The following is a 26,619-nucleotide window of genomic DNA, read 5'->3' as shown; positions in this document are numbered from 1 at the left end:
GGCCTTGCTACTGAGGAGTACCAATGCTCAGCAGTCTGACTGATCTGGAGGTGAGAGGCTAGGTTGAGTTAATCTAGAGGCTCATCCATTGACAATGCCTTTGTGGACAGAGCAGCAGCCAGAGTTGTGAGAGAATCTGTGGCAAGGACTCTTTGGGGTCAGCCAGAACAGGATTTGAGCTGGGGCTCTAGGACTCATTGGTGGTATGATATCTTTCAATTTATGGCACTTAAGAGGGCCTCAGTTTCCTGATTTGTATATAGGCACAATACTAAGAACTGATGGCCAGTGATCCTGGGAAGGTTCCCATGTGAGTAAAGGGTCTCCCCAATGCCTGGTACCTAGCAGGTGCTCAGGAATGGACAGTAGTTTATATCAAGAGGTCTTTGAAAATGAAACACTGGAGTCAACCTTCTCTTGACAAACAGGGATGAGACAAGCTACCAGGCATTCTCACACAAAAGAAGCATCACCAGAGAGCTAAGATATTTTTCTCCAGTGAAATTGGCTAATGAGAAGAGCAAGGGTGGGGAAACAGAATCTGGGAAGTAGAGATAAACTGCATCCTTCATCCCAGAGCGTGACTCTCTGTCTGAAGTGCACCATGAGTGAGCACACCTTCAGGCCTGCGACCGGTGGAAAGCCCTTCTCCATGACCTCTTCTCCTGCACAGCTCCTGCCAGGGAAAATCTGCCTAATGGTTCCACTTTCACTAATGGTGCCCCCACACTCATTTCTGAAGGGGGATGAAAAAGGATGGATATGGCACTAGGTGCACGCCGTGCCATGGATTGGATGTGTCGCTTCACTTTTGCTCACATTTGTATTTCTAGATCATTTATTAGAGCCAGATCATTTATTCCCAGCCCACCTGAAAGGGAAGCTAGGAAATGTTGCTTTCTGTGCTCCCAAGAAGAGGATATTATGGTGCTGGAAACAAACCCCTATTTCTGCCTGTGTTAGTCCATTTTTTTTATTGCTTATAACAGAATACCTGAAACTGGGTAATTTATAAGAAAATGAAACTATTTCTTACAGTTTTTGGAGGCTGGGAAGTCCATGGTCCAGAGGGCACATCTGGTGAAGGCCTCTTCTTGCTGGGGCTCTGTACAGAGTTCTGTGGCAATGCAGGGTATCACATGGTGGGAATGGCAAGAGCTCTTTAATGTGCTCACTTGCTCTCCTTATAAACCTACGAGTGTGGGCCGGCCCGTGGCTCACTCGGGAGAGTGCGGTGCTAATAAACCTACGAGTGCCTCTCCCATGACAATCCACTAAACCATTAAATCACCAGTCCAGTCGTGAGGGCATAGTCCTCATGATCCAATCACCTCTTAAAGGCCCTGCCTTTCAACACTGCAATAATCTGATTTCCCACCCTCTTAATGCTTACAGTGGGGATCAAGTTTCAATGAGTTTGGAGAGCAGGGGGAGACATTTAATCCACAGCACTGCCATGGTGCATGTGAAGGTGTCACTCAGGGAGTTTTGCTCTTTGCAGGCAGTGATCACTTAAATGGAGACTAGCTAGAGAAGAGTCAAGGGTAAATTTTTTTTCAGATGATACGTCTTGTACCATCTTTGCATCCTGTTGATAATGACGAAGTAGACAAAGAAAACAGATAAAGCAAATTAGGTCAGTTTCTGGACAGATATCCCTGAGTCACAGAGAGGGGGTGAGGTCCACTGTATAGTGACTGGTTTGGCCTTAGCAGGGAACACAGACAGTTCACCCATAGTGATAGAAGGGAGGCCAGAGTTTGCAGTCATTGATGCAGGTAGGCGGGAGGTTTGGTTGTGGGAAAGTGTAGTGAATTGAATCTTCCCCCAAACTCACCAAAGCTTGAGTCGTGTCCCCAAGTTTTATGTATTAGAAACTTGGCCCCCACCGTGACTATTGAGAGGGTGGGAAATCTTATTACGGTAATTGAACAGTGGGGCCTCGAAGAGCTGATTAGATTGTAGGACTATGCCATGGTGAATCGATTAATAATGGTGGTCAAGGGTGTGGTTCTGAGGGCTTTAAAAAGAGAGTGAATGAGGACCTATCCTCTCTCTTCTCTCCCATTTTCTACCATGTTTCTGGGTCACTGTCACCACCACCAAGACCTTCATTGGATGTGTTCCATGGACTTTGCACTTCCCAGCCTCCGAAACTGTAAGCAATAAATTTCATTTTCTTTATAAATCACCCAGTTCTGTGCATTTTGTTATAAGCAACAGAAATAAATACAGAAAGTTAGGAAGTTATCTTCTGATCCTTTTCAATTTTGCAGTGAAATACAAAGCAAGACCCTCAGGAAAGATTGAAGATAGTGAAGAAAGTGTGAAAAAGATAATTTGGTTAAAAGATACTACCTGGGAGCTTGAGAGAGTAAATGGAGAGGGAACACAGCACTCGATGTTAGAGGTCATGAGTTTACAGTGAGTGTCATCGTGATTGTGTCTTTTTCTACAACCACGGTAATCTCTCCAGGTGCAGGTAAGGAGTAGACAAAGGGTAGAGTTTAAACATGATTGAGATCTTTTTTTCCCCCCAGGACATTTAAAAAAGGGAGAGAATTATTAAAGAAAGTGAAAAAAGTGGGCCGGCCTGTGGCTCACTCGGGAGAGTGCGGTGCTGATAACACCAAGGCCCCGGGTTCGGATCCCATATACGGATGTCCGGTTCGCTCACTGGCTGAGTGTGGTGCTGACAACACCAAGTCAAGGGTTAAGATCCCCTTACCGGTCATCTTTAAAAAAAAAAAAAAAAAAGAAAGTGAAAAAAGTGATTATAATGATCAACATGCCATGTAAGTGTGCAGGAGGGAGGTCAGGCTCCGAGGGCAGTGAAGGGCAGGGAAAAGATGGTAGGCTCAAGGGTTACCTGATCCCAGGATGTTCCAGAACTGTTGGAATTTCGTTCCAGCCAGGAGTGAGCTGAAGAGGACAAAATTATTTACATAGATTTGTCTATGCATTTGAACTTCTGAAAAATATACCATTGCCTAGAAAATCTGTCATTACACTGATCACTTTAGAAAATCATCCTGGTGAATTCCACTTCTGCTGTATTTAAGTCAGTTCAGTGCTATGCAGTTCTTAGGCTGAGCTCATGTAAATGTGAGGCAAGGCTATGGCAAGTGTGCTGGTGCCTGCCCATGCCTATCCTTGTCATGATCCTACCAGTCAAGTGAAAGCATAATGTTAGAGGCAGGTTTATACCATGGCTTACATCATTTTCCATTTATTTTAAGTTTGGGTTCTTCGTTTTCATAGAATAGCCTGAAAACACAAGTGTTTTTAAGATGACACTGTGTAAGTAATGTGGTGGAGTTTGGATGTGTTGTCCCCTCCAAAACTCGTGTGGAAATTTGATCTCCAATGTGGCAGTGCTGGAAACTGATTGAGTCGTGGGGGCGGATCCCTCATGAATGGATTAATACTCTCCCTGGGGGAGGGGAGATTAATGAGTGAGTTCTCGCTCTATTAGTTCCCGCGAGAGCTTGTTGCTTAAAAAGACCATGGCACCTTTTCTCTCTCTCTTGCTTCCTCTTGCCCTGTGATCTGCTTGTACCCGCCAGCTGCCTGCCACTTTCCGCCATGAGTAGAAGCAGCCTGAGGGCCGTGCCAGATGCAGCTGTCCCAGAATCGTTAGGCAAATAAACCTCTTTTCCTTACAAATTACCCAGTCTCAGGTGTTTCTGTTATAGCAACACAAAATGGATTAATACATAATGTGTTGACAAATCTTTTCTTCTATTTATGAAATTTGACCTTAGCTTAACTTTCTAGCTCTGTTTGCCAGGAAACCTGAGAAATGTCAGCTGTATTACTGAGCAATATTGCATATGGTAAAAATGACCTCTGATTGTGAACTGACTCTAACTGAGAGGACAGAATAAAGTAAAAATACCAGTTTGGGAGCCATAGCTTTGAACTTCCCCAAGTGTGGTGATTCTTGTGACTCATGTGTCCCTGGTGGAGACCTGGGAACTTTGCCTGTGGAGCTGTTGTTATAAGACCTATTGGCTCCTATGAGGGATGAGAGGCTTTCAAGCCAGGGTCACTTCTAAGCCCCTACTGCTCCTGCTTGTGTAGGTCTAACTCTATCACACCTGAGCTCTCACTGGAGGGGCAGAGAATAGCTCCCGGACTGCTGTGTGACCACCTCAGTTGTCAGTTCCCACGGCAGAACAATGCTTGTTGCTGTCCTAATGACAGGCTATTTCCATTCCTATCCTTCCATCCCTCTATGTGGATCCAGAGTCAAGTGCAGCTAATGGTGAGTCTGAATGCATAGTTGAGCTTAGAAGATAGCAGAATACACATTGCACCTGCTATCATTTGTAAATACTTATGCATGTCACTCAGTATTCAAATATTGTGCAACCAGAACCAGAGATGAAAAAGTAAATTGGGACTGTCTGGTTAACTTAGTTGGTTAGAGCACGATACTGATAACACCAAGGTCCAGGGTTTGATCCTTGTACCGACCAGCCATCAAAAAAATAAATAAATAAAAAATAAATTGAATGCTGTCATTGACAAAAGACTGTATCTATGGTTGATAACTTTGGATTTCCAAAATGCTTATGTTTATAAAATTTTTATGTTTCATAAAGCTGTAAATTTGAGTTTTTAGAAAAACCAATACTTTCTGATGAAATTGTTCTTTAACTTCTTGTATGTATGTATTCATGTTCCAGGTAAGATTTTTATTGAAACAAAATTGTCTTTAATTTTGCTAAGTATAAACATCTACTGCTCTATAGCAGTCACATGTAAGATGCTTCTGTCTCTGCTCTCACGTGGACAGTGTCAGGGTGCTCACCACCCAGAGGCAAGGTACTCCAATCCCCACATAATTGAGTGTCAGCTCTGGGGTGGACTGACAATTGTGCCCTGGCTCTGCTGCTACCACAAAATTTGTTTTCTTTCTAAAATTTCCTTGCTAATGTGCTGGGTCAGAAGCAGGAAGGAGAGTTTAATAATATCATACAGGAAGTTTCTGCTGGACTACCTGTCTTCCATATGTAGCAAGGAGGAGCATGTGACATGTGTGTATCCATTTCCAGCACTCACTCCACAACTTACCTCTTTGTTAAGGAGTATAACTAGTATGTTCTGTTATTGTTCTCACGGCCACTCTCCAGCTGAGCCTCTGACAGAGACCACCGCATGGACAGGAATGGAGAGGCTGGCCCAGCTGCTGGGTTAACAAATGCAGGGAGAGAAGCCACTCCTGGCAGGGAGGAAAAGTGAAACCCATGGGTTGCATACATGAGAGGGAAAGAGACCCCCCACGGTATGTAATTGATAAGGATGCTGTTATTGAGGACCTGGAATTGAGCATGGCCTTAAGCAGCTGCAGAGTTAAAAGGGCCAGTATCAAGAAGGCCACATAGTAGGGCAGACGGAGGTGAGACAAAAATGGTGGAGGACCCAGAAAAGAATCGGGTGGTCAGGGGCCTCCAGAAATGAGAAAATTCCAGTGCTTAATGGTTCAAAACACCCTTCATCTCTCCATGACAAGATGACCTCATAGATCCTGAAAGAGAAGGCAATTGGGGGTTGCCTTAGAACCCACAGACAGCCTTTGGGGGGTGCTACTGCTGTTGGTGGTGGTCACTGTATAAAGATTGTCTAAGGGACAGGCTCTGCATCCTTCAGGATCCTGGAGTTTCTTTACCCAGTCCTGAGGAAAAAAACCCATGTGTACTTGTATTAGTTTCCTAGGGCTGCTGTAACAAATTAACAGAAGCTAGGTGGGTTAAAACAGCAGAAATTTATTTGCTCACATTTCTGGAGTGCAGACGTTTGAAATCAAGGTGTTGGTCAGCAGGGCCACTCTCCCTTCAGATGCTCTAGGAGAGGATCTGTTCCTTGACTCGTTCAGCTTCTGGTGTTTGCAGGTGTTCCTCAGCTCATGGCTGCATCGCTCCAGTCTCTTCCTCGATGGACACATTGCCTCCTCCTCTTCTGTGTGTCTTCTCTATGCGTCTATCTCCCTCTGCCTCGCTCATACGAGAATACATGTAATTGTATTTAGGGCCTGCAATGGACTGAACGTTTGTGTCACCCCCAAATTTATATGTTGAAATCCTAATCCCCAATAAGATGGTACTAGAAGTTGGGGCCTTTGAGAGATAATTAAGTCATGATGGTGAAGCCCTCATGAATCTAATTTGTGCCCTGATTAAAGGGACCCCAGAGAACTCCCTGGCTTTCTTTCCACCTTGTAAGAATACAAAAAATCGGCAGTTTGCAATCTGGAAGAGGGCTTTCACCAGAGCCCAACCATGCTGGCACCCTGATCTTGGATGCCCAGCTTCCAGAACTGTGAGAAATAAATTTCTGTCATTTATAAGTCACTCAGTCTATGATAATTTGTTATAACAGCCCAAAATGGCTAAGACAAGGCCTAACCAAGTAATCCAGGATAAGCCCTCCTCTCAAGACCCTCAACTTAATCATATCACACATGACGGGGTCTTCAAAAATCTCGTGGAAAGATTTATATTATGTTTTAATTCAATTTTTCCATGAACTTTTTGAAGTTGCCTCATGTAAGAGAATATCCACTGTTTTGCCATACAAGGTAACATTCACAGGTTCCAGAGATTAGGACGTGGATATATCTTTCTGGGCCACCATTCAGCCACTACAATACTTACCATTAAATTGCTCAGATTGGGTGGGACCAAGTTAAACATTACTATTCATATATTTGTGCCCAGAGGGCAGCCTGGGAGAGCAGTCTCTGCTCAGGTACAAATGTTAATCATCCTGACCTTCTTGATGGTGGATGTGAAACTCACAGATGGCGAGATGGGCTGCACATATTCTATGTCCTTTCATTACCTGTTGTATTCATCACCATACACTTCTCTCTGCCCTGTCCATCAGGATCCTCTGGGTACCAAATTGTGCAGTTAAAGTGGTCCCATGCAGGCAGAGGAACTTCCCGGGTGTGGGGCCTTCCTTATACCCAGGTAGGTGTAAGTGTTAACCTTCTTCGTAAAACTTATGATGCCTGTGTTCTCCTCTAGGTTCACAAGGTTGGTGGTGGTGGTACCACATGAATACACAGTTCTCATTGGGCTGCCAACTGACTGCTGTTACTGGCAAAGGCCCTGTTTTCCACCATGATCATGGATTCCTGCAAGATCAAAGCTGGAGAACAGAGGGGCCAAGGCCAAGATTTTGATCAGGGTCTATGTGTGCTTCTATGCATCTATGAACATTTGTGTATGTCTGCTATACGTGTATTTGTTTTGTGTCTTTTGGGGTGTTTGTTTCATGTGTGTTGTGTGTGTGTGTGTGTGTGTAGGATAATTCCTAATCACCTTGTGTGTGTGTGTCATTCTGTCTTTCACTGTGAGAGTGGGTGCCTACCCCCAGCAGTATCCTCTATGACTCCTCTTTTGGCATCTCTGTGTGATGCCAACTTGGGTAGGACATGGAGGAGATGACCCTACAGAGACAGTTCTAAAAGGAAGGGCCTGGTTATATGACACTGGTCAGGAATTGGAAGAGAAAAACAAGAGGAGTCAGTTGAACCTATTTGTGACCATGGGGTGTGAAATAACACATGGAGAATATGCTTGATGAATGAATTTGGAGCAAGATAGTTGTGAATTTGCAGCTTCCTAAATCAACCTCATACTGACCGTGTGAACTATGCAAGTATCCCACCCCTCAGATTCTCTTCCTTCATCTGTAAAAAGATCTTGTATGAGGTCATGGTGCAAAGCTCCTAAGTACATGTACTTAGGATGTCTGCCTGAGAGTGGCAGGAGCTTCCTGTCCAGATTGACTTTCATTCCTGGGGAGACACACCTTTGAGGGGTCAAAATCAAGACTACCATTTTCCTCATGGGTGCTGGCAGGTCCCAGCCCTTGAACCACACACTCCACAGTAGCCCACTCCGTCCTTATGAATCCCCCAGGTGGGTTGGTCCTCCAACTGTGGTCAGATCCGGGGGTGAATGTGAGTCCAGAAGTGATTTTTTCTGGAGGTTCTGGAAAGCACGTGAGAATATCTCAGCTCTCTCTCTCTCTTTTTCCCTCCCTCTCACCACATGATTAAAGCCCAGGAGGCTGTTTTCCAGGACAATCCAGTCTACCCTGATATGGATAATAGAAGTAGAAGGAGTCTTAACTGCCAAGTGTATGAGTTTCCTAGGGCTGTCATAATAAATGACCACAAACTGGGTGGCTTAAAACAATAGAAATTTGTTCTCTCACAGTTCTGTAGGCTGAAGTCTGAAATGAAGGTGTCCACAGGGTTGGTTCCTGCTGGAGGCTCTGAGAAACATTGTCCCATGCCTCTCTCCCTGGGAATCTCTGACCAGTTTTTCTTTTTATTAGTGTGTTATAGGAGTTGTTTCTGTATCCTAAGTATCCTTTGACAGGATATGTCCTTTGATATATGTTTTGCAAATATTTTCTCCCAGCCATAGTTTGCCTGTTTTCTTAATGTTTAAGAAACTAATATTTAATTTTGATGAAATCTAATTTAACGTTTTTTAAACAGTACTTTGTTTCTCTTTTGCCTAACAACAAGTCACAATAGATATCTGTTCATTTGAAACCTAAATTCTTTCTAGATCTTATGATATTAAACTTCAAAAGGAGAAAGAGAGAGAGAATGAGAATGCAATCAGAAATCAATGTGATAAAAAGGAATGTAGTCTTTTCCTATCCTTTGTACATCTGTGGTATCAATTATAATGTCTCTTCTCTCAGTTATAATTTTATTTATTTGAGTATTCTCTTTTTTTCTTTGTCTAACTAAGGGTTTGTCATTTTGTTTTTCTTTACAAGAAAACAGCTCTTAGTTGTATTAACCTTTTCTATTGTTTTTCTAGTCTCTATGTCAACTGCTGTGATCTTTGTTATGTCCTTCTAAAAAGACATATTATTGAGAATACAGAAAATATAAACAAGATTAATATCCTGACCTAATGATACACTGCAGAAAATACATTATTTTTTTAGTGCACATAATACATTTACCATTCTAAACCATAACTTGGGCCATAAAAGCAAGTCTTAACAAATTTCAAAGGATTGAATTATATAAAATTACATTTCTGGCCACTGTAGAATTAATTTGTAAATCCTTTACTGGGAGATAACTTTTTTAAATCCTCAAATATTTTGTGATTAAACAACACATTTATAAATAAACCAAGAAATCACAGTGAAAATTATAAAATATTTTGAATTGAATAACAAAAATAATTTTGAATTGGTGACAAAAACTACCTCTTAAAACCTATGGGGTACAGCTGAAGCCATCCTTAAATGGAAATTTATAACTTTAAATGAAATATTAGCAAAAATGAAAGGTAGAAATTCAATTATCTAAATGTCATTGAAGAGAAGCTAAAAAAAGAACAGCCAATTAAACCCAAAAAAGGCAGATACAAGGACATGATAAAAATATGAACAGATAGAAATGAAATCGATCATAGAAGTTAATAGAGAAAATCAACACTAAAAAGCAGATTTTGAAAAACATTGATAAATTGACAAACATCTTTCAAAATTGATTAAGAAAAAGAGAGAAAAAAACCAATAATTGTAAAAGACACAAATGGAGATGTTGCTGCATATCCTACTTATATTGAAAAGAAATGTGAAGATATTGTGAACAACTTTATGATAATAGACTTAACAATTTAGAGGAAATGGACAAATTCACTGAAAAATACAACTTACCAAAACTGAAAAAAAGACCGAAAACATGAATAGGTCTACATCATAAGAAAATTAAATCTGAAATTAAAAACCTTTCCCAAAAGAAAACACCATTCCAAGATGGTTTCACTGGTGAATTTATCTAGCACTAAGGCATAATTTTACACAATTTATTTCAGAGAATATGGAACATGAGAACATGTCACAGCTCATTTTATGAGGACCACACAATATTGATACCAAAACCTAGCACGGGCATTATAAGAAAAAAATAATAAGCCAATATCTCTGATGATCATAATTGCAAATGTTCTAAATAAACTACTAGCAAATCAATTACTGCAATATATACAAAAGGTAAAATATGACTTAGTGATGATTATTTCATCAAAGTAAGGCTGACTTAATGTTCAAAAGTCAATAAATAATTTATAACATAACCATATGATCTCATTAAGAAATACACCTAGGGGCATGACTTAGCAGATTAAGACCTAAACTGTCATAGCCTGGTACTCTACTAAACACTTCCAAAGTGTTAACTTATTTTATTGTCTCAATAATTCTTTTGAAATAGGGATCATTATTTTCTCCCAGCAGCAGATGAATGTCTGTGACACAGGGAGGTTAAGTAATTGGCTCAAGATCACATAGCCATTAAGTGATAGAGCTGTGAATCCAGTTTAGATAGGCCTGACTAGAGAATTCATACTATGAAATACTTTATTATATATTCTTTCAGTGTCTATGACTGCACTGCTGGTCTCTGGAAGCTTAGCACAATAGCAGAAGTTTCATTAGCAACCCTTCAGCACCAGGCCTGGGAATACAGTGACTATAGTTGTACAGTGTTTACTGCTAGTACCTATGATTCGACTCCCAATTTAGGAAATGATGTGGCTATCTTTCAGCAAGCCCAACAAGCCAAATCCCTACACAAATTCTATTGCCTTTAAAACCTTTCACTCAGGAGATTATGCTTACAGAATTTAAATAATTTAACATATATTCAGGAAACACTTTTAGGGATGTTAGGATTTTCTCAAGGTTGGCAGATATTAATCTCTTGAGTGTGAGATTATTTTTGGACATGGCTAAATGTCGCCAAGAAATTTGTAGAGTAGCTGTCAGGAATGGGACATTCTCACAGGTGACAGCCATGAAAAGGAGAATTGTGATTGAGCCCATCTTCAGCAAGTTATTTTGAGACTTCACCCATCTACAGGGATCTAGTGACAGTGAGCTAGGTCAGTGGTGGTGAAAAAAAAGAAAAGAAAGGACTGATGTGATAACAGCCAGTCATTTGAAGAATCATAATCCCTTCTTTCAGCCCCTATATTCAAGGAAGTAGAGATGAGATGATAGAGAATAAGGACTTCATAAGCCCCTGCAGTATAAAGAGGTAGGTGGAAGGAGAAGGCAGTTGTGTTAAATATGAATTCGAAGTTTTTAAAAAGTTGTAACAACTGAAATAAAGCAAAGTTAGCTTAATGAACCAGGAAAGGATGATCACTGTTACCACTTCTTTTTAGTATTGTATTGGGGTTGCCAACCAGTGCAATGAGGCAAGAGAAAGAAAATATCACAATAGGGAAAAAAAGAAGGAATTGCAATATTTTCAGATTACGTGACTGTGTATATAGAAAATCCAGAAGAATCAACAAACAATTAGAATTAAGAAATGAATATATTGAGGTTACTAAATATCATAAGATAATAAACAAAAATTAATTGTATTTCTATATACAACAGTAGAAAATAAAAATTATTAAAAATACAGTATTTTAAAACCCACCGAAATAAGATACATAAGATCTCTAAACTAAAAACATCAAAACATAGCAAGATAAATGAATGAAATCCTAATAAAATAAAGAGATACATTGTGACCATTGATTGGAGACTCAGTAGTAAGTTGTCAGTTCTGCATAAGTTGAGTGATAGGGTTAATGTAGTTCCAGTGAAAACCTCATCAGATTTTTGTGGAAATTGAGAAACCGGTTCCAAAGTGTATATCGAAATCTCAAATCTTGAAGAAAAACAGAGCTGGAAGGCATACACTGTCAGATATCAGTTTCTACTACAAGTGTATTATAATTAAGATAGTGTAGTATTTGTTACAAGCATCAACAAACAGGCAAGTAGAATAGAATAGAAAGCCCAGGAACAGACCCACACATATATGAGAGTACTTCAAAAAGCTCATGGAAAAATAGAATTAAAAAATAATACAAAATTTTCCAGGAACTTTTTTTTTTTTTTTTTTTTAATTAAAAGATGACCGGTAAGGGGATCTTAACCCTTGACTTGGTGTTGTCAGCACCACACTCAGCCAGTGAGCGAACCGGCCATCCGTATATGGGATCCGAACCCGGGGCCTTGGTGTTATCAGCACCGCACTCTCCCGAGTGAGCCACGGGCCGGCCCTTCCACGAACTTTTTGAAGTACCCTCATATAGTCACCTAATTTACAAAAATGCATCCCTCTAAATCAATGGAGAAAAAAAAATGGTCTTTCCTACAAATAGTACTGTATCAAGTAGAAATATCTACTAGGGATACATAGAAGGTTCAACAATAACCTATTAGAAAAAAAAGGAGAATATCTTTATGATTTTGAAATAGGCAAAGATTTCTTAAACAGGACCCAAAAAGCACTAACTTTGGATGAAAATATAAATGAATGAGACTTCCTTAAAATTAAAAACTTTTTGTTCAAAAGTCAACAGTGGGAGTAAGACAAAAAGTTGAAAAAATATTTTCGATACATATAAACAAAACAATTATATTCATAACTTACAAATCTATAAGAAAAATATTAATTCTTTACAAAGATGTAGGGAACCTAGAACTGACACACATTGCTGGTGGGAGTATAAATTCACATGGTCACTTTGAAAAACTGGCAGTATCTACTAAAGTTAAATGGATGCTTTCCCCATGGCCCACCAATTCTACTCTTGGGTAGTTAGCCAAGAGAAATTAGTGTACATGGTCACTGAAACATAAGTACAGAAACATTTACAAGTGTTTTTTCTCCAATGGAAGCCACCTAAGTGTCTATTAACAATAGATAAACTGAGGTATATTAATATAATGGAATCCTATCTGGCAATAAAAATAAACTATTGCTGTTACATGTAACAATATGAATGAATCTCACATACTTCATTTTGAGAGAAAAAAAGCAAGACATAAAACAATACATACAGTATGATTCCACCTGTCTGATGTTCACAAACAGTTGAACTGGAAGTATGGTAATGGAGGTCAGACAAGTACTTACCTTGAGAATATTAACTAGGAGGTGTTATAAAGAGGCTCTCGGGATGCTAGAAATGTCTTCATCTAGAAGGTGGTTACATGGGTGTACACAAGGTTAGGAATTAATCTGCTCACTTGAAATTTATGTTCTTTAAGTAGTTCAATATCTCGTTAAAAAGAAAATACAGTTCAGAGAGAAAGCTATAAAATAGATCCTGTAACACCTGAGGCTGGATGAAAAGCTATGGAATTAGGCTGCAGTGATGTCAATAGGGGAGCTCTCTATCCAAAGAAAAAAGGAAATCTCAACAGAGCACAGGTATTTGTAGTAAATGGAAAAATAAATCCATTTCATTTTTGTACCTTGGCAAGTCAACACTACTTAAACAAAAGAATTATAGCTCTTGTTTTGAAATAAGTTAGACAATTACTATAATATGCAAAATGTTGCACCTATCTCATAGCAAACAAAAATATATTATTGGTGCTACTACTTCTGCTACTGCTAGCTACTACTACTACTATTATTGTTTTGTTGTTGCTGTTGTTAGGGATCATTATTAGTGTTTGGGACTAAACCAGAAACTCACCGTATCACTGTCAGCCTCTTCTGACTTCTCACTTCCACATCCCATCATTCAATCCATTTTCATTTTCTCCAATTCCCCACAAAATAAAGCAACTCAATATTGAGAATGAGAAAATTGATATAATTTATTTTTCAAAGCAGACTGTGGGCCTATGGTGTGTAGTAAAGGGACAAAGGGTACCCAAGGAGTGCATTCCGTCACACAGGGAACTCACAGACTGCCAAACGGGAGGAGGAGCAGGAGATATCATTCCACCTGCCATTTGTCTGGAGCTCCACACAATCTTCCCCAGGGTCAGCATTGTTGGGCTCACTGTCATTCCAGTTTTGGTAGACCAGTCTTTTTCCTTCCTGATCCACAAACTGGCCTTCTTGTATCTCATCTGTGATGCCCAGGTAGACCCCTTCCTTGGCCATCTTCTGGATGACACTGTTCTCTTTAGCATTCCTGGGGGTGGCCACAGAGGCCTGGAATTGGGCACACAGAGCCTTCACTTCTTCAAAAGTCATCTTTTCACCATTGGTCAAGAACAACTTCTCCCCAACTTTTTTTCCCAGAGAGAAAGTCAGCCCTAAAATGTGAAAAAGAGGGTAATACTGCCTTGTCTTCAAGCCCAGCCCAAGGGATTTCTCTGGGTAGAGATAAAGGCTTTTGAGCATTGAGTTTCCAGATAAAATACAGCATGCCCAGTTAAATTTGAATTTCAGATAAACAATGAATATTTTTAGTCTGAGTATCTTCCAGGCAATTTCTGGGACATACTCATACTTTCAGGATTCAATAGAAACATAACAAAGAGGCATAGGTCCCATTTTTCGGTGAGCAAAGATCAGAGAGTATGGGATCAAGGTTTCTGAACTCAGACTGACCTGAATTTATAAAAGGCCTCTGCTACTTATTAGCTCTGTGCATTGGAGGAAGTAATTTAACTGCCTTGCCCACCATTGCTACCATAAGGTCGTCGTGAGGATTTTATGAGAATATGAGTAATGGCTCTACAGGTACTAAAAAAATTAAATGCATTCAATAAATATTTGTTGCTCTCCACCTTTCCCGTACTTCAAGCTGCCTGAAGAGTAAGAGAGAATGCTTACACATTTTGACACGGTCCAGTTCTGATCTTAGAGCTGCGCTTTCTGAATCAGCCAGGTGACAATCACAGTCTAGAAAATTAAAACAAATGGAAGGAGCATTGTTGAGAAGGGGTCCAAGAACTGTGCATATAAGAGGGTCAGGTATCTTTTTCAAGCTGAAAAAGAAGTGTTTTTTTTTTTTTTTTTACATTTATATTTATACTTTGAAGGAAGATGAAAAATACTGAGAAGCCAAAAGTAGGAAAAAAATCTCTAACCCAGCCCAAAATATCACTCTTCATCAGTTGACTGCATCCAAAGACACTTTATGCATATGTACATATCACATACATACACATATAAAGAGTCTTCAAAAAATTCATGGAAATATTCATATTATATTTTCATTTTTTTCACAAACCTTCTGAGGTACCCTCATATGCTGCCTGACTACCTCTCATGATGGCAACTCATAGGACAAATTCTTTACTAAATATTTTTTCTAAAGAAATTCCTCTATCAAGGCTAAAAAGAAATCTCTTGAGAAATTATTATAAGCTGATAAATATTGATTAAGAAGATTGCAAGGTTTTATCTTTGGGAAGGCTTTTTTTGCCTTTTTTTTTTTTTTACTACGTTTGTTCCATTAATTAAGAAACCAGGATTTTCCTAATTTGTGCATTACCTAGGTGGGGAGAGCATGAGGAAAGCCACATGTAGTAGATGGCATAAATGTCCTTAATATGTTACAGCTTCTCTCATTAAGAAATGGAGTCTATTCCTCCACTCCTTGAACCTGGGCTGGACTTGAGACTTGTTTTGACCAATACAATGTAGCAGAAATGATAATGTGTGTGTTCTGAGCCTTCAGGAGACCCTGAAGCTTCAGTTCTTTCTACTCTTGGGAGCAGTTACTGCTATGTGCTCAAGCCCCAGCTAGCCTGTTGGGTGATGAGGCTCAGTTATCCTCATCACTCTAGGTGGCATCCAAACAACAGCCAGACACGTGAGTGAGATCATTGGCCATCCAGTTGACCACAGACACATGAGTGAGCCCAGCTGAAAGCAGCAGACCTACGGAAGTGCAATTTAAATAAATGACTGTGTTTTTAAGCCACTAAATTTGGGGATGTTTCTTATGAAATAAAATATAACCAACACGCACTGCACTGTTTCAGCTGCAGGAAAATACAGGCTCAGCTCCACCAGAGGCTGCCTGATAAGGGATTTACCCTGAAAGGTTTATAAGTCTGTACTCAGGCACGAATAAGAACTCCCTGAGGCTCTAATAGCTAAGGGTGCTGGGTCAGGAGGCAGATGGGCATGTTCCTATGAAGCAGCGGGCACCTCCCACCTGGTACTCAAGGTATCAGAACCTTGGATGCTCTCAGCTCAGACCTTGCTGGGATGAACTTACCTGGTGTGTCTCCACGGTCTCCTTTTTGGCCCACTATTCCTGGTGGCCCATGGAGGCCTGGGACTCCTGGAGGCCCCATCTTTCCAGGTGGGCCCTGCAAGCCTCTGAGCCCTTCACCTGTTGGAAGACAAAGAAAACATGACTCATTCTCTGTTCTCTTGCTAGCTTTCTCCAAGAGTTTGATGCCCAATTTTTTCCAGGAGAAAGAAGACATCAACCCAAGGCCAACCTTTCTGAGTCACGGCTTCTGATGACCCAGAGGAAAAAAAAAATCTTCTTGTATCCCATGGGATGGCCTTCCCCGAGGGCCACTTTCCTGGGCAGGCAAGACAGCCACTTGTCACAAACTGCTGTGCAGAAGTCTGGGATGCCAAAGAATCAGAGCTATATCTCTGTTTTGAGTTATAATACATAGTTGAAAAAATACAATCTACTTAACTAGGAACTTCCTCTCCTTCTATCTCCAGGCAGTGTCCTCTGGAAGATAAAAAACTGCAGAGACACAACAACCCAACCTTTACCTGGTTCTCCCTTTTCTCCCTTGGCGCCGTCACGACCATCTTTGCCTGGGAAGCCGTTGATGCCTGGAGAGCCACAGGCAATCACAGGGCAGGTCTTCTGGAAGTCCTCCTGGGGTACAGTTTCTGAGCAAGATGCTGTTACCACAATCAGGAGGAGACCGAGCAATGGAAACAGGGACATGGTTCTCACCTTAGTATGGGAAAATTCAAGGAAGATTATGTCATCTTGTTCAGTTAATCAACACACATTTACCAAACATGCCCTCTGTCTTATAACCTGGGCACAGGTTATATAGTTGGATGACCCATTCCTGGCCTCCAGACTGGGGATTTAGAAAAGTAAATATTCCTTGTGACATCGGGTGATTAGTATTTTAACAAAGGTATAACAATATGCAGTGGGAGTCCTCAGGCAGGTGTCACCAGTGCCCAGGTCTCAGGTGTTGCTGCTGGAGAGCTGTGAGTATGCTTCCTGTGGCGGTGAGAGCACATGGGGCTCTACAGTGCCAGCTCACTGAGGCCTGTTGCCTTAGGGAGGGGGAATGAATGGAGAACCAAGTGTCTGCAGGAGCTCTCTCTCTCCCCCCACCCCGCCTCCCCTTTGGGCCCATCTACCAACTAAATCCCATCTTTCTGTCTGGGCAGATGATTTCCCTCCAGGTCCAGTTAACTACCTCTTAATCAGTGGCCAGTGCTAAGCTGGAGGCTGGTGATCCAAAGAGAAAGAATCCAGGTCCCGACCTCAGATCAAGCCATTGACTAGTCACTAATACAGCCTAGAATTAACTTGAGTTTTTCTTTTAATGTTTATTTTCTACAGCAAGACAGGCTTGCCAGGGGGAGCATTTTCTCTGGAAATTTCTCACTATCTTGGCCCTGGCTGGATGCTAGATCCCTCTCTCCTTCCTGGCAGGACTTCTGTGTGTTCTGTGAGTCGAGATCACTGACAATTAGACAACCTGCCTCCAACCCCCCTCTCATTTCTCAATCTTGACATTTCATCTGGCCTTCAAAGCTTTCTTCCAGCTTTTCCTCCCAAGAAAGCATCAGCAGCCCATCCCCATGAGTTTAATCTTCCATGGCTCCCTTTGAAAACAAAGTCAGTCACCTTTGCAAATGGTCAGGTAATTGAGGAAAGTCGCAAGTGCCCCAGCACAAGCAGAGGAAGAGACACTGTTAACATGATTTCTGCCTGCCATCCCCTCCCTCATCCCTAGAAAGCTTCCTCCAGGCCTCCAGGGTCAAGTGTAGTCCCCAGACTCTTGACCCAGGAACCCAGATCCTTTCACCAGAATTGACTTACTGGGGCTTCTGCAGAGCAGGGCTTCCGTGACAATGAATCAGTCCCTCCATCCTAGAATTCTAGCAGATGCCTCAGCATGAGGGAGGAGGCTGGACTCAGCACTTTAGGGCCCAATCAACCTTATGAACAGGGGTTGTTCAGATTAATAAATAACTCTTAAGACTACACTAAACTCTTAGGAGCATTCCCCAGGGGCCACCTTCACAGTGCTAGGCAGCAGTCTGCTTTAAAACAGCACAGTTGCTCCTTCAATTGCCATCCATTTTGGCAGTTCTCATTTCTGAGCTACCCTAAGTAGGTTCACGTGGTTAGTCGTGTTGAGATCCATGTTTCCAATAGAGAAACATAGATACCCAGGAATGCACACACATGCTCATGCATACCATCTATGCACACGGACATGCATATGCACACATATGCTTATCCATAAAGGCACAGAAGACCTCTTGCTGCCATTAATACACCAAGACTACTGTGGCCTCAGGCTCTACACTCACCATCACCCTGCCTGGAAATCCACTCCAGCACACTGCTCACTGGCTTTTTCTCTTCTATTCAAATGCTCTTGTCTCAGAGAAACCTTTCTTGACCACGTTATCTAAAATAGTCTCACATAGCCATTCTCTATCCTCTTAGCTTGTATTACAGTCATTCCCTCAGTATCCACAGGGGATTGGTTCCAGGACCCTCCCATGGATACAAAAATCATAGGATGCTCAAGTCCTTTATATAAATGCTGCAGGTTACTTACATATAACCTATGCACATTCTCTTATATACTTTAAATCATCTCTAGATTACACATAATACCTAATGCAGTGAAAACGCTATGTAAATAGTTATATTGTGTTGTTTTTATTTGTATTATTTTTTATTGTTGTGTTATTATTATTTTAACATTTTTGAACACTGTTGGTTGAATCCTTTGATATGGAATCCATGGATATGGAGGACCAACTGTATTTTATTTCATGTTGCATACATTACCTATTATTTTTATTGCTATTATTTTTTTCATATTATTATATTTTATCCATTTACTTTACTTTTCTGTATTTTTATTATGGTAAAATATACATAACATTTGACCATTATTAAGTGTAAAACTCAGTAGCATTATGTATATTCACATTGTTGTGCAACCATCACTGCTGTCCATCTCCAAAAGTTTTTCATCATTCCAAGCTGAAACTCTGTATTCATTAAACAATAATTTCCCATTTGCTCCTTCCCCCAGCCACTGGTAACTACTGTTCTATTTTCTGTCTCTATTAATTTGACTATTCTAAGTTCCTCCTCATAAAAGTGGAATCATATAATAGCTGTCTTTTTGTGTCTGGCTTATTTCACTTAGCATAAGGTCATCAAGGTTCATCCATGTTGCAGCAAGTGTCATTTCATTCTTTTTTAAGGCTGAATAATATCCCACTGTATGTATGTACCACATTTTGAAAGCTTCATTAAAAGCCAAAAAAAGAAAAAAAAATCTTAAAGTAAACTAGGTTGTTTTCAACAAATAAATGGATAAATAAACTATGGTATATTCATACAATTAAAAACTCACAAGAAAATAAGATACTATTCATTCATGCAATAACTTGGATGAATCTCAAGGGCATTGTATTATTCCATTTTGTGTTGCTATAACAGAATACCTGAGAGTGGGTAATTTATAAAGAAAAAGAGGTTTATTTGGCTCACGATTCTGAGACAGCTGAATCTGGTGTGGTCTTCAGGCTGCTTTTATTCATAGTGGAAAGCTACAGGCAGGCAGCAGGTACAAGCAGATGACATGGTGAGAGGAAGCAAGAGAGAGAGAGGAGGTGCCAGGGTCTTTTAAACAACCAGCTCTCATGGGAATTAATAGAGCGAGATCTCACTCAGCCCTGCCCCCCCCCCCGTCCCCCAGGGAAAGCATTAATCCATTCGTGAGGGATCCGCCCTCATGACTCAAACAGTTCCCAACACTGTCACATTGGGGATCGGATTTCCACATGAATTTTGGTGATGACAACACATCCAAACTCTATCAGGCATTATGTTGAGCAAGAAAAAAATCTAAACTCAAAAGTTTACAAACTGTATGATTCTTTTTATATAACAGTCTTGAAATGACAAAATTATAGTCATGGAGAACTGACCAGCAGTTGGTAGGATGATAAGGACAGTGGAACTGTAAGTTGTAGCACAGGGAAGTTTTATTGGGGGATGATGAAACAGTTCTGAATCTTGATCATAGTAGATCCTTAAACCTATGATTGTGGTAAAGTTTCATAGAACTATACACCAGGAACAAAAACAATGAAAGTAAATAATTAAATCCAAATATCATCTGTTTCTTACTGTTGTGTTGTTCCAATGACAATTTCCTGGTTTTGATATTTAAACTATTGTGTAGATCCTATCATGGTGGATGATAGCTGAAGGACACAGGAAACTTTCTTTACTACTTTTCCAACATCTATATGATACTAAAATTATTCCAAAGGAAAATTTCTAAAAAATGTATCAAGGAAGTTGTAGGTATTCCAAAAACTCTCTGTACTTCACTCAGATCTTTGTCCAAATTTCACAATGTGTATAGCCTGTGCAATGCTTTGAAAGTGAGGAAAAGTAGGCCAGGTTCTCAATGAGAATACTATTCAGTCTTCTGGATTTGCAGCATCAGATCTGTGTAGTGAGAGATGAGTCATGAGCTAGTTGATAATAGGATTTGTAAACTCTGTTTAAAATTTCAGACATCCTCTCAAAGGGGTCACTCGAGGAACTCCAATAAAGCAGAGGTGATCAGATTTGAATTTTGCAAGGCATATTCTGACTACAGTGTGGAGAAACATGGAGGGGAGCAGGACTGGAGAAAACCAGAGCTGTAAGGAAGCACTTGCTATCACCAAAGTGGCAGGTGATGGTGGCTGGTATTATGGTAGTGGCAGCTGGATCAATAAGGTGGGCACATCTGAGAAACATTTAGGAGGTATAAAAGATGAAGCTTGGGAACTGGTTGGATGTGAAGTGGTGAGTGATAAAGAGAAGTTTTGATGGATTCTGTATTAGTCAGGGTTCTCCAAAGAGACAGAATCAATAGGATATGTTATAAATATATGAGAGGGGGTTTATTAGGGGAATTAGCTCATGCAGTTGTGAAGAGAAGTCCCACAATAGGCCGTCATGGCTCAGTCTATGTCTGAAGGCTTCAAAACCTGGGAAGCTGATGATATCCTTGGTGTAAGTCTTAGAAACCCAAAGCTGAAGAGTCTTGAGCTCTGATGTCCATGGATAGGAGAGAAGAGTGTCCCAGCTCCAACAGACAGAAAGAGCAACTCACCTTTTTTCTCTGTTTTTTTTTCTTTTTTTCTTGGGGCCCCTAGAAGATTGGATTGTTCCTGCTCATATTGAGGGCAGATCTTTCCCAACCAGTCCACTCAGGCTTTCATGCTAATCTCTTCTGGAAACACCCTCATGGGCACACCAAAAAAGGTAGCTTTACTAGGTTTCTTGGCATTCCTTACTCTAATCAAGTTGACACCTAAAATTAACCTTCACGGGTCAACTCCTTGTCAACGTGGTGTCCATATTATCTCCTTAAATCACGCTTAATCTTCAAATGGGACAATTACATAATAGTTTCACCTAACATGATGCAACTATCCTGTGAACAACCCAAAACGCATTGATCCCTTTCCCAGAGAAGATGTAAAGTCCTTAGATGATATTTACCCTTCTCCCAATATTCTATGACATAAACGCAGATACTATGATGTAAAGTTAACAATATTTAAATGCTGGTATAATGTCAGTAAGTCACATGGTACATGACAAGGACTAAGAGGAAAAAAACAAAGATATTGCTTAATTTATGTACAGCATGTATAAACAGAGACATACTCTTAATGCAATAGGAAGGACAATTATACTCCTCATTTCTGTAACTGATCACATAGTCAAAGCTGGTATTTATAACTACCTTCTTCTACTACCCATTCTGCTTTCCCTTTGCCTTCAGTGAGCACCTCAGCAGGTCGTGGTTCTTTACCTGGTGGAGTGGCCCAAACCTTCATCCCTGAAGAATCTGGGCCATTCGTAGTCTTGCCTGGATTCGGTTGTTGTCATTTTCCATTAACCTTAATCACAGGGCATGGTAACACTAAAAGATGCACTAAAGGATCTCCTGTATTCCAGACATAATCTCTCTTACCTCCATTGTGAAGTAGTAGTCCAACTTCCCCTTGGTGGTCTGGGTCAGTCACCCAAGCCAAGACTGTAAATCCGTTCTTAGCCTGTTGACATAGAGGCATGAGGAGCCCAAAGTGGCCAGGTGGCAGCCCTAACTTCCAGTTTCATGGGCCCCATTTTTATGTCTCCTGATGGAAGCATTCCTCCTTCTGGAACCAAGACCTCTAGACCAGCAGAGCATAAAGTTGTGGGAACAGGAAGCAAAAGTTTTGCTAGTGGGTCCCTAGGGGTAATAGTGTGTGGTGCCACTTTCATTTCCACCGCTTGATTCTTGGACCCGTGAATCCTGGCTGCGGGAGAAACAGTACCATGTATTGGGTGCTGATTTAGAACATATACAGTTTTCTAGAGAACCTTGTCCCAGCCCTGCAGGGTATTGTCAACTCATTAGCACTGTAACTGTGACTTCAAAAGGTCATTTCAGCATTCTATCAGACCGACTGCTTCAGGATGATGGGGAATGTGATAATATCAGTGAATTCTATGGGCATGGGCTCATTGCTGCACTTTTTTGGCTATGAAATGAGTTCTTTTGTCAGAAGCAATGCTGTGTGGAATGCCATGACAGTGAATAAGGCATCCTGTGAGTCCACAGATGTTAGTTTGGACAGAAGCATTTCATGCTGGAAAGGCAAATGTATATCCAGAGTAAGTGTCTATTCCAGTAAGGAAAAAATGCTGCCCTTTTCATGACAGCAGTGGCCCAATGTAATCAACCTGCCACCAGGCATCTGGCTGATCACCCTGGGCAATGGTCCATAACAGGAACTTAATGTTGGTCTCTGCTGCTGACAGATTGGGCACTCAGCAGTTGCCATAGACATGTCAGCCTTGGTGAGTGGAAGTCCATGTTACTAAGCCCATGCATAACCTCCATCCTGCCATGATGGCCATTCTTCTCATGAGCCCACTGGGCAATGACAGGGGTGGCTGGAGGAAGAGGCTGACTAGTATCCACAGAATGGACCATCCTGTCCACCTGATTATTGAAGTCCTCTGCTGAGGTCACCTTTTGAGGGGCATTCACATGGGAAACAAATATCTTCACCTACTTTGCCCACTCAGAGAGATCCATCCACAGTCCTCTTCCTCAAATTTCCTTCTCTTCTATTTTCCAATCATGTTCCTTCCATGTCCCTGACCATCCAGCCAAACCATTGGCTATGGCCCATGAATTGGTATATAATTGCACATCTCGCCATTTCTCCTTCCAAGCAAAGTGCACAACCCAGGGCACTGTATGAAGTTCTGCCCAGATAAGATTTCCCCTCATCACTGTCCTTCAGGAATGTCCCAGGAAGGGGCTGAAGTGACACAGCTGTCCACATTAGGGTGATGCCTGCATATTGTGTAGGGCCATCTGTAAACCAGGCCCTAGTCTTCTCTTCCTCTGTCAACTGATCATAGGGAGCTCCCCACGAGGCTACAGGTGCAGGCTTGGAAAGAGAAGGCAGTGTAGCAGAAGTATGAACCATGGGCACTTGGGCCACTTCTTCATGTAACTTACTTATGCCTTCAGGACCTGCTCAGGGCCTGATCATGTCTATACCATTTCCACTTGATGATTGAGTGCTGCTGCGCATGCTGAATCTTATGGCTTGCTGAATCAGATAACACCAAGTTCATGATGAGCAGCTCAGGTAACATGGTAACTTGGTGACCCAGAGTCAAGCGTTTAGTTTCTACTAAAGCCCAGTAGCAGACCAAGAGCTGTTTCTCAAAAGGAGAATAATTTTCTGCAGATGATGACAGGGACTTGTTCCAAAATCCTAAGGGTCTCCACCGTGATTCACCTACAGGGGTCTGCTTAGGGCTCCAAACAGCATCCCTATTGGCCACTGACAACTCAAGGACCATTGGGTCTGCTGGATCATGTGGCCCAAGGGACAGAGCAGCTTGCACAGCAGCCTGGACCTGTTGCAGAGCCTTCTCCTGTTCTGAGCCCCACTCAAAACTAGCAGCCTTTCTGGTCACTCAGTAGATGGGTCAGAGTAATACACCCAAACGAGGAATGTGTTGCCTCCAAAGTCCAAATAGGCTCATTAGGCACTGTGCCTCTTTCTTGGTTGTAGACAGGGCCATATGCAACAACTTATCCTTCACCTTAGAAGGGATATCTCAACACATCCCACCTCATTGAACTCTTAGAATTTTAACTAAGGTAGAAGGCTCCTGAATTTTAGTCAGGTTTATTTCCCATCCTCTGGCATGCAAATGTCTCATCAATAAGCCCAGAGTAGTGGCTATTTCATGCTCACTAGGTCCAATCAGCATAATATCATCAATGTAATGGACCAGCATAATGTCTTGTGGAAGGGAAAGGTGATCAAGATCCCTGCAAACTAAATTGTGACCCAGGGCTAGAGAGTTGATATATCATTGAGGTGGTATAGTGAAGGTGTACTACTAGCCTTGCCAGCTGAAAGCAAATTGCTTTTGGTGGGCCTCATGGGCAGGTATGGAGGAAAAGGCATCTGCCAGATCAATAGCTACATATCAGGTACCCAGAGATGTGTTAATTTGTTCAAGCAATGAAGCCACATCTGGTACAGCAACTGCAATTGGAGTCATTACTTGGTTAAGTTTATAACAATCCACTGTCATTCTCTAGGATCCAACTCTCTTCTTCATGGACCAAATAGGGGAGTTGAATGAGGATGTGGTGGGAATCACCACCCCTGCCTTTTTCAAGTCCTTGATAGTAGCACTAATCTCTGCAGTCCCTTCAGGGATATGGCATTGTTTTTGATTTACTATTTTCCTTTGTAGAGGCAGCTCTAATGGCTTCCATTTGGCTTTTCCCACCATAATTGTCTTCACTCCATAGGTCAGGAAACCAATGTGGAGATTCCGCCTGCTGCTAAGTATGTCTATTCCAATTATGCATTATGGAACCAGGGAAATAACCACAAGATAGGTTCTGGGACCCACCAGACCCACAGTGAGTCAGACCTGGGCTAAGACTCCATTAATCACCTGACCTGCATAAGTCCCTATTCTAACTGGAGGGCCACTGTGACATTTTGGGTCTCCTGGAATGTCAGTTCAGATCCAGTGTCTGGTAGTCCCCAAAAGGTTTGATTACGTCCCTTTCCTCAATACACTGTTACTTTGGTAAAAGGCCATAGGTTCCCTTGGGGAAGGATGGAAGAAAGATTAGCAGTATAAATTTTGGGTAGTGTACCAGAGTTCTTCCTCAAGGGGTTCTGGGTCTGTAAACTGGCTCAAGCCTGGGAATTAATTGAAGGGCTGTCACTCTCTGCTTTTACGGTTTGAATTAAACTTCTGTTCAGTTGGCCTAGTTTTCTGCTTTTACAGACCAAGTAAATATTTAGCAGGCTTCATATTTGATTCATAACAACACCATGATTAACTAATCAGTGCCATAGATCTACGTGAGTCAGACTATACTGATTATTGCTTTGCCTCTGTAAATATGCCCACCTTCCTTTTGTCAGCTGAGTGCTGACACTTGGCCCCTCCCACCTCCAGATCCAATTAGTCACATTGAATTTAAATGCTCCAATTGCCTGACTATGGTTCCCATTGTAAGGTCTGATCTACAGAGAAGGGCAATCATAGAGCTCTTCAGGGATGCTGGGGCTCCACTCACAAATCTATTTCTTAAGGATCAGTACAAGGTATGTCTTCTGGAGACTCCCAGTGTGGGTGAGTAGGTTTTATGTGACAAATCCACTCTAGCATTCCAATCTCCTTAAGCCTTTGAATCCCTTCCTCTACAATTAACCAAGAAAGATCAGGCATCTCTAACTCACTCACAGTGGGCCATCTTTTGATCTACATTTCAGCCAACCAACTAAACTGTTAGCACCTTTCTTAACTTCCTCGGCTGTGATATTAAATGCAGAGTCTCTGCTTAGCTGGCCCATGTTAATAAATTCAGCCTGATTCAATTTTATGTTCCTTCCACCATTATCCCACACCCTTAATATCCATTCCCAGACATAGTCTTCTGGTTTCTGCTTGTATGAAGTAGAAAATTCATGTAGTTCTTTTGGAATGTAATGCATATCCTCATGGATCATTCTTTGTACCTCACCTTTAAAGGCCTGCCAGGCCTTGAGTCTAGTTATAGGTCTAGAATCAAAGATAGGTGGTGGGGGTGGGTCCTCAGGAGAATCAGCATTGTCTGGCTCAGTCACTGCCTCAGGGGAAGCCACTACTGTTTTCTTAGGCATTGAAGAGTTAATCCCCTCTGGCAGAGGTGGAAAACCTGATGTTTCTGAGGGCAGGGGGTTCATTTCTGGCAAACAATTTATGTGTTCCGTATCTCCAGCCTCATCGGGGTCTTCCCACACGTCCCCATCCCAACTTTCAGGATCCCATTCTTTCCCAACCACTGCCCTCACTTTAGCAGTAGATACCCTGCGAGGCTGATAATTCAAGTGTCGCTATAGTTCAGCCAGTGTTATGATGAGGACTTGTGTTTGATTTTCAGCAATTTCAACTCTGTGGGTAATGGAGAGAAGATTCCAGCCTAGAGCACACTCAGAAACTTTGATGTCAT

At 41.4% G+C, this 26,619-nt stretch overlaps 1 protein-coding gene and 1 pseudogene across 1 annotated transcript; both read right to left on the bottom strand.

Moving 5' to 3' along the window:
* Positions 1-13,741: 13,741 nt before the first annotated feature.
* Positions 13,742-16,736, bottom strand: MBL2 (mannose binding lectin 2). Its single transcript, XM_063103336.1, has 4 exons — positions 16,556-16,736; positions 16,035-16,151; positions 14,639-14,707; positions 13,742-14,115 (listed from the first exon to the last, which is right to left on the bottom strand). The coding sequence occupies exons 1-4, from the start codon at positions 16,734-16,736 to the stop codon at positions 13,742-13,744; spliced, it is 741 nt and encodes a 246-aa protein (XP_062959406.1).
* Positions 16,737-21,766: 5,030 nt separating this feature from the next.
* On the bottom strand, positions 21,767-26,353 carry LOC134381719 (uncharacterized; annotated as a pseudogene).
* Between the last annotated feature and the right edge of the window lie 266 nt (positions 26,354-26,619).

The sequence above is a fragment of the Cynocephalus volans genome, chromosome 7 (genome assembly GCF_027409185.1).
Source record: "Cynocephalus volans isolate mCynVol1 chromosome 7, mCynVol1.pri, whole genome shotgun sequence".
In the NCBI taxonomy this organism is placed as follows: Eukaryota; Metazoa; Chordata; class Mammalia; order Dermoptera; family Cynocephalidae; genus Cynocephalus; species Cynocephalus volans.
Note: the sequence above shows the minus strand (reverse complement) of the source record. Positions and strands in the feature narration are given on the sequence as shown.

Excerpts from the sequence above, each read along its gene's own strand:
- MBL2 (XM_063103336.1), bottom strand. The coding sequence starts at position 16,736 with ATGTCCCTGTTTCCATTGCTCGGTCTCCTCCTGATTGTGGTAACAGCA. Across the intron at positions 14,708-16,034 it reads AGACCGTGGAGACACACCAG|ACTGTGATTGTCACCTGGCT; the intron begins GTAAGTTCATCC and ends TTAATTTTCTAG. Across the intron at positions 14,116-14,638 it reads ACTGGACCGTGTCAAAATGT|GGCTGACTTTCTCTCTGGGA; the intron begins GTAAGCATTCTC and ends TTCACATTTTAG.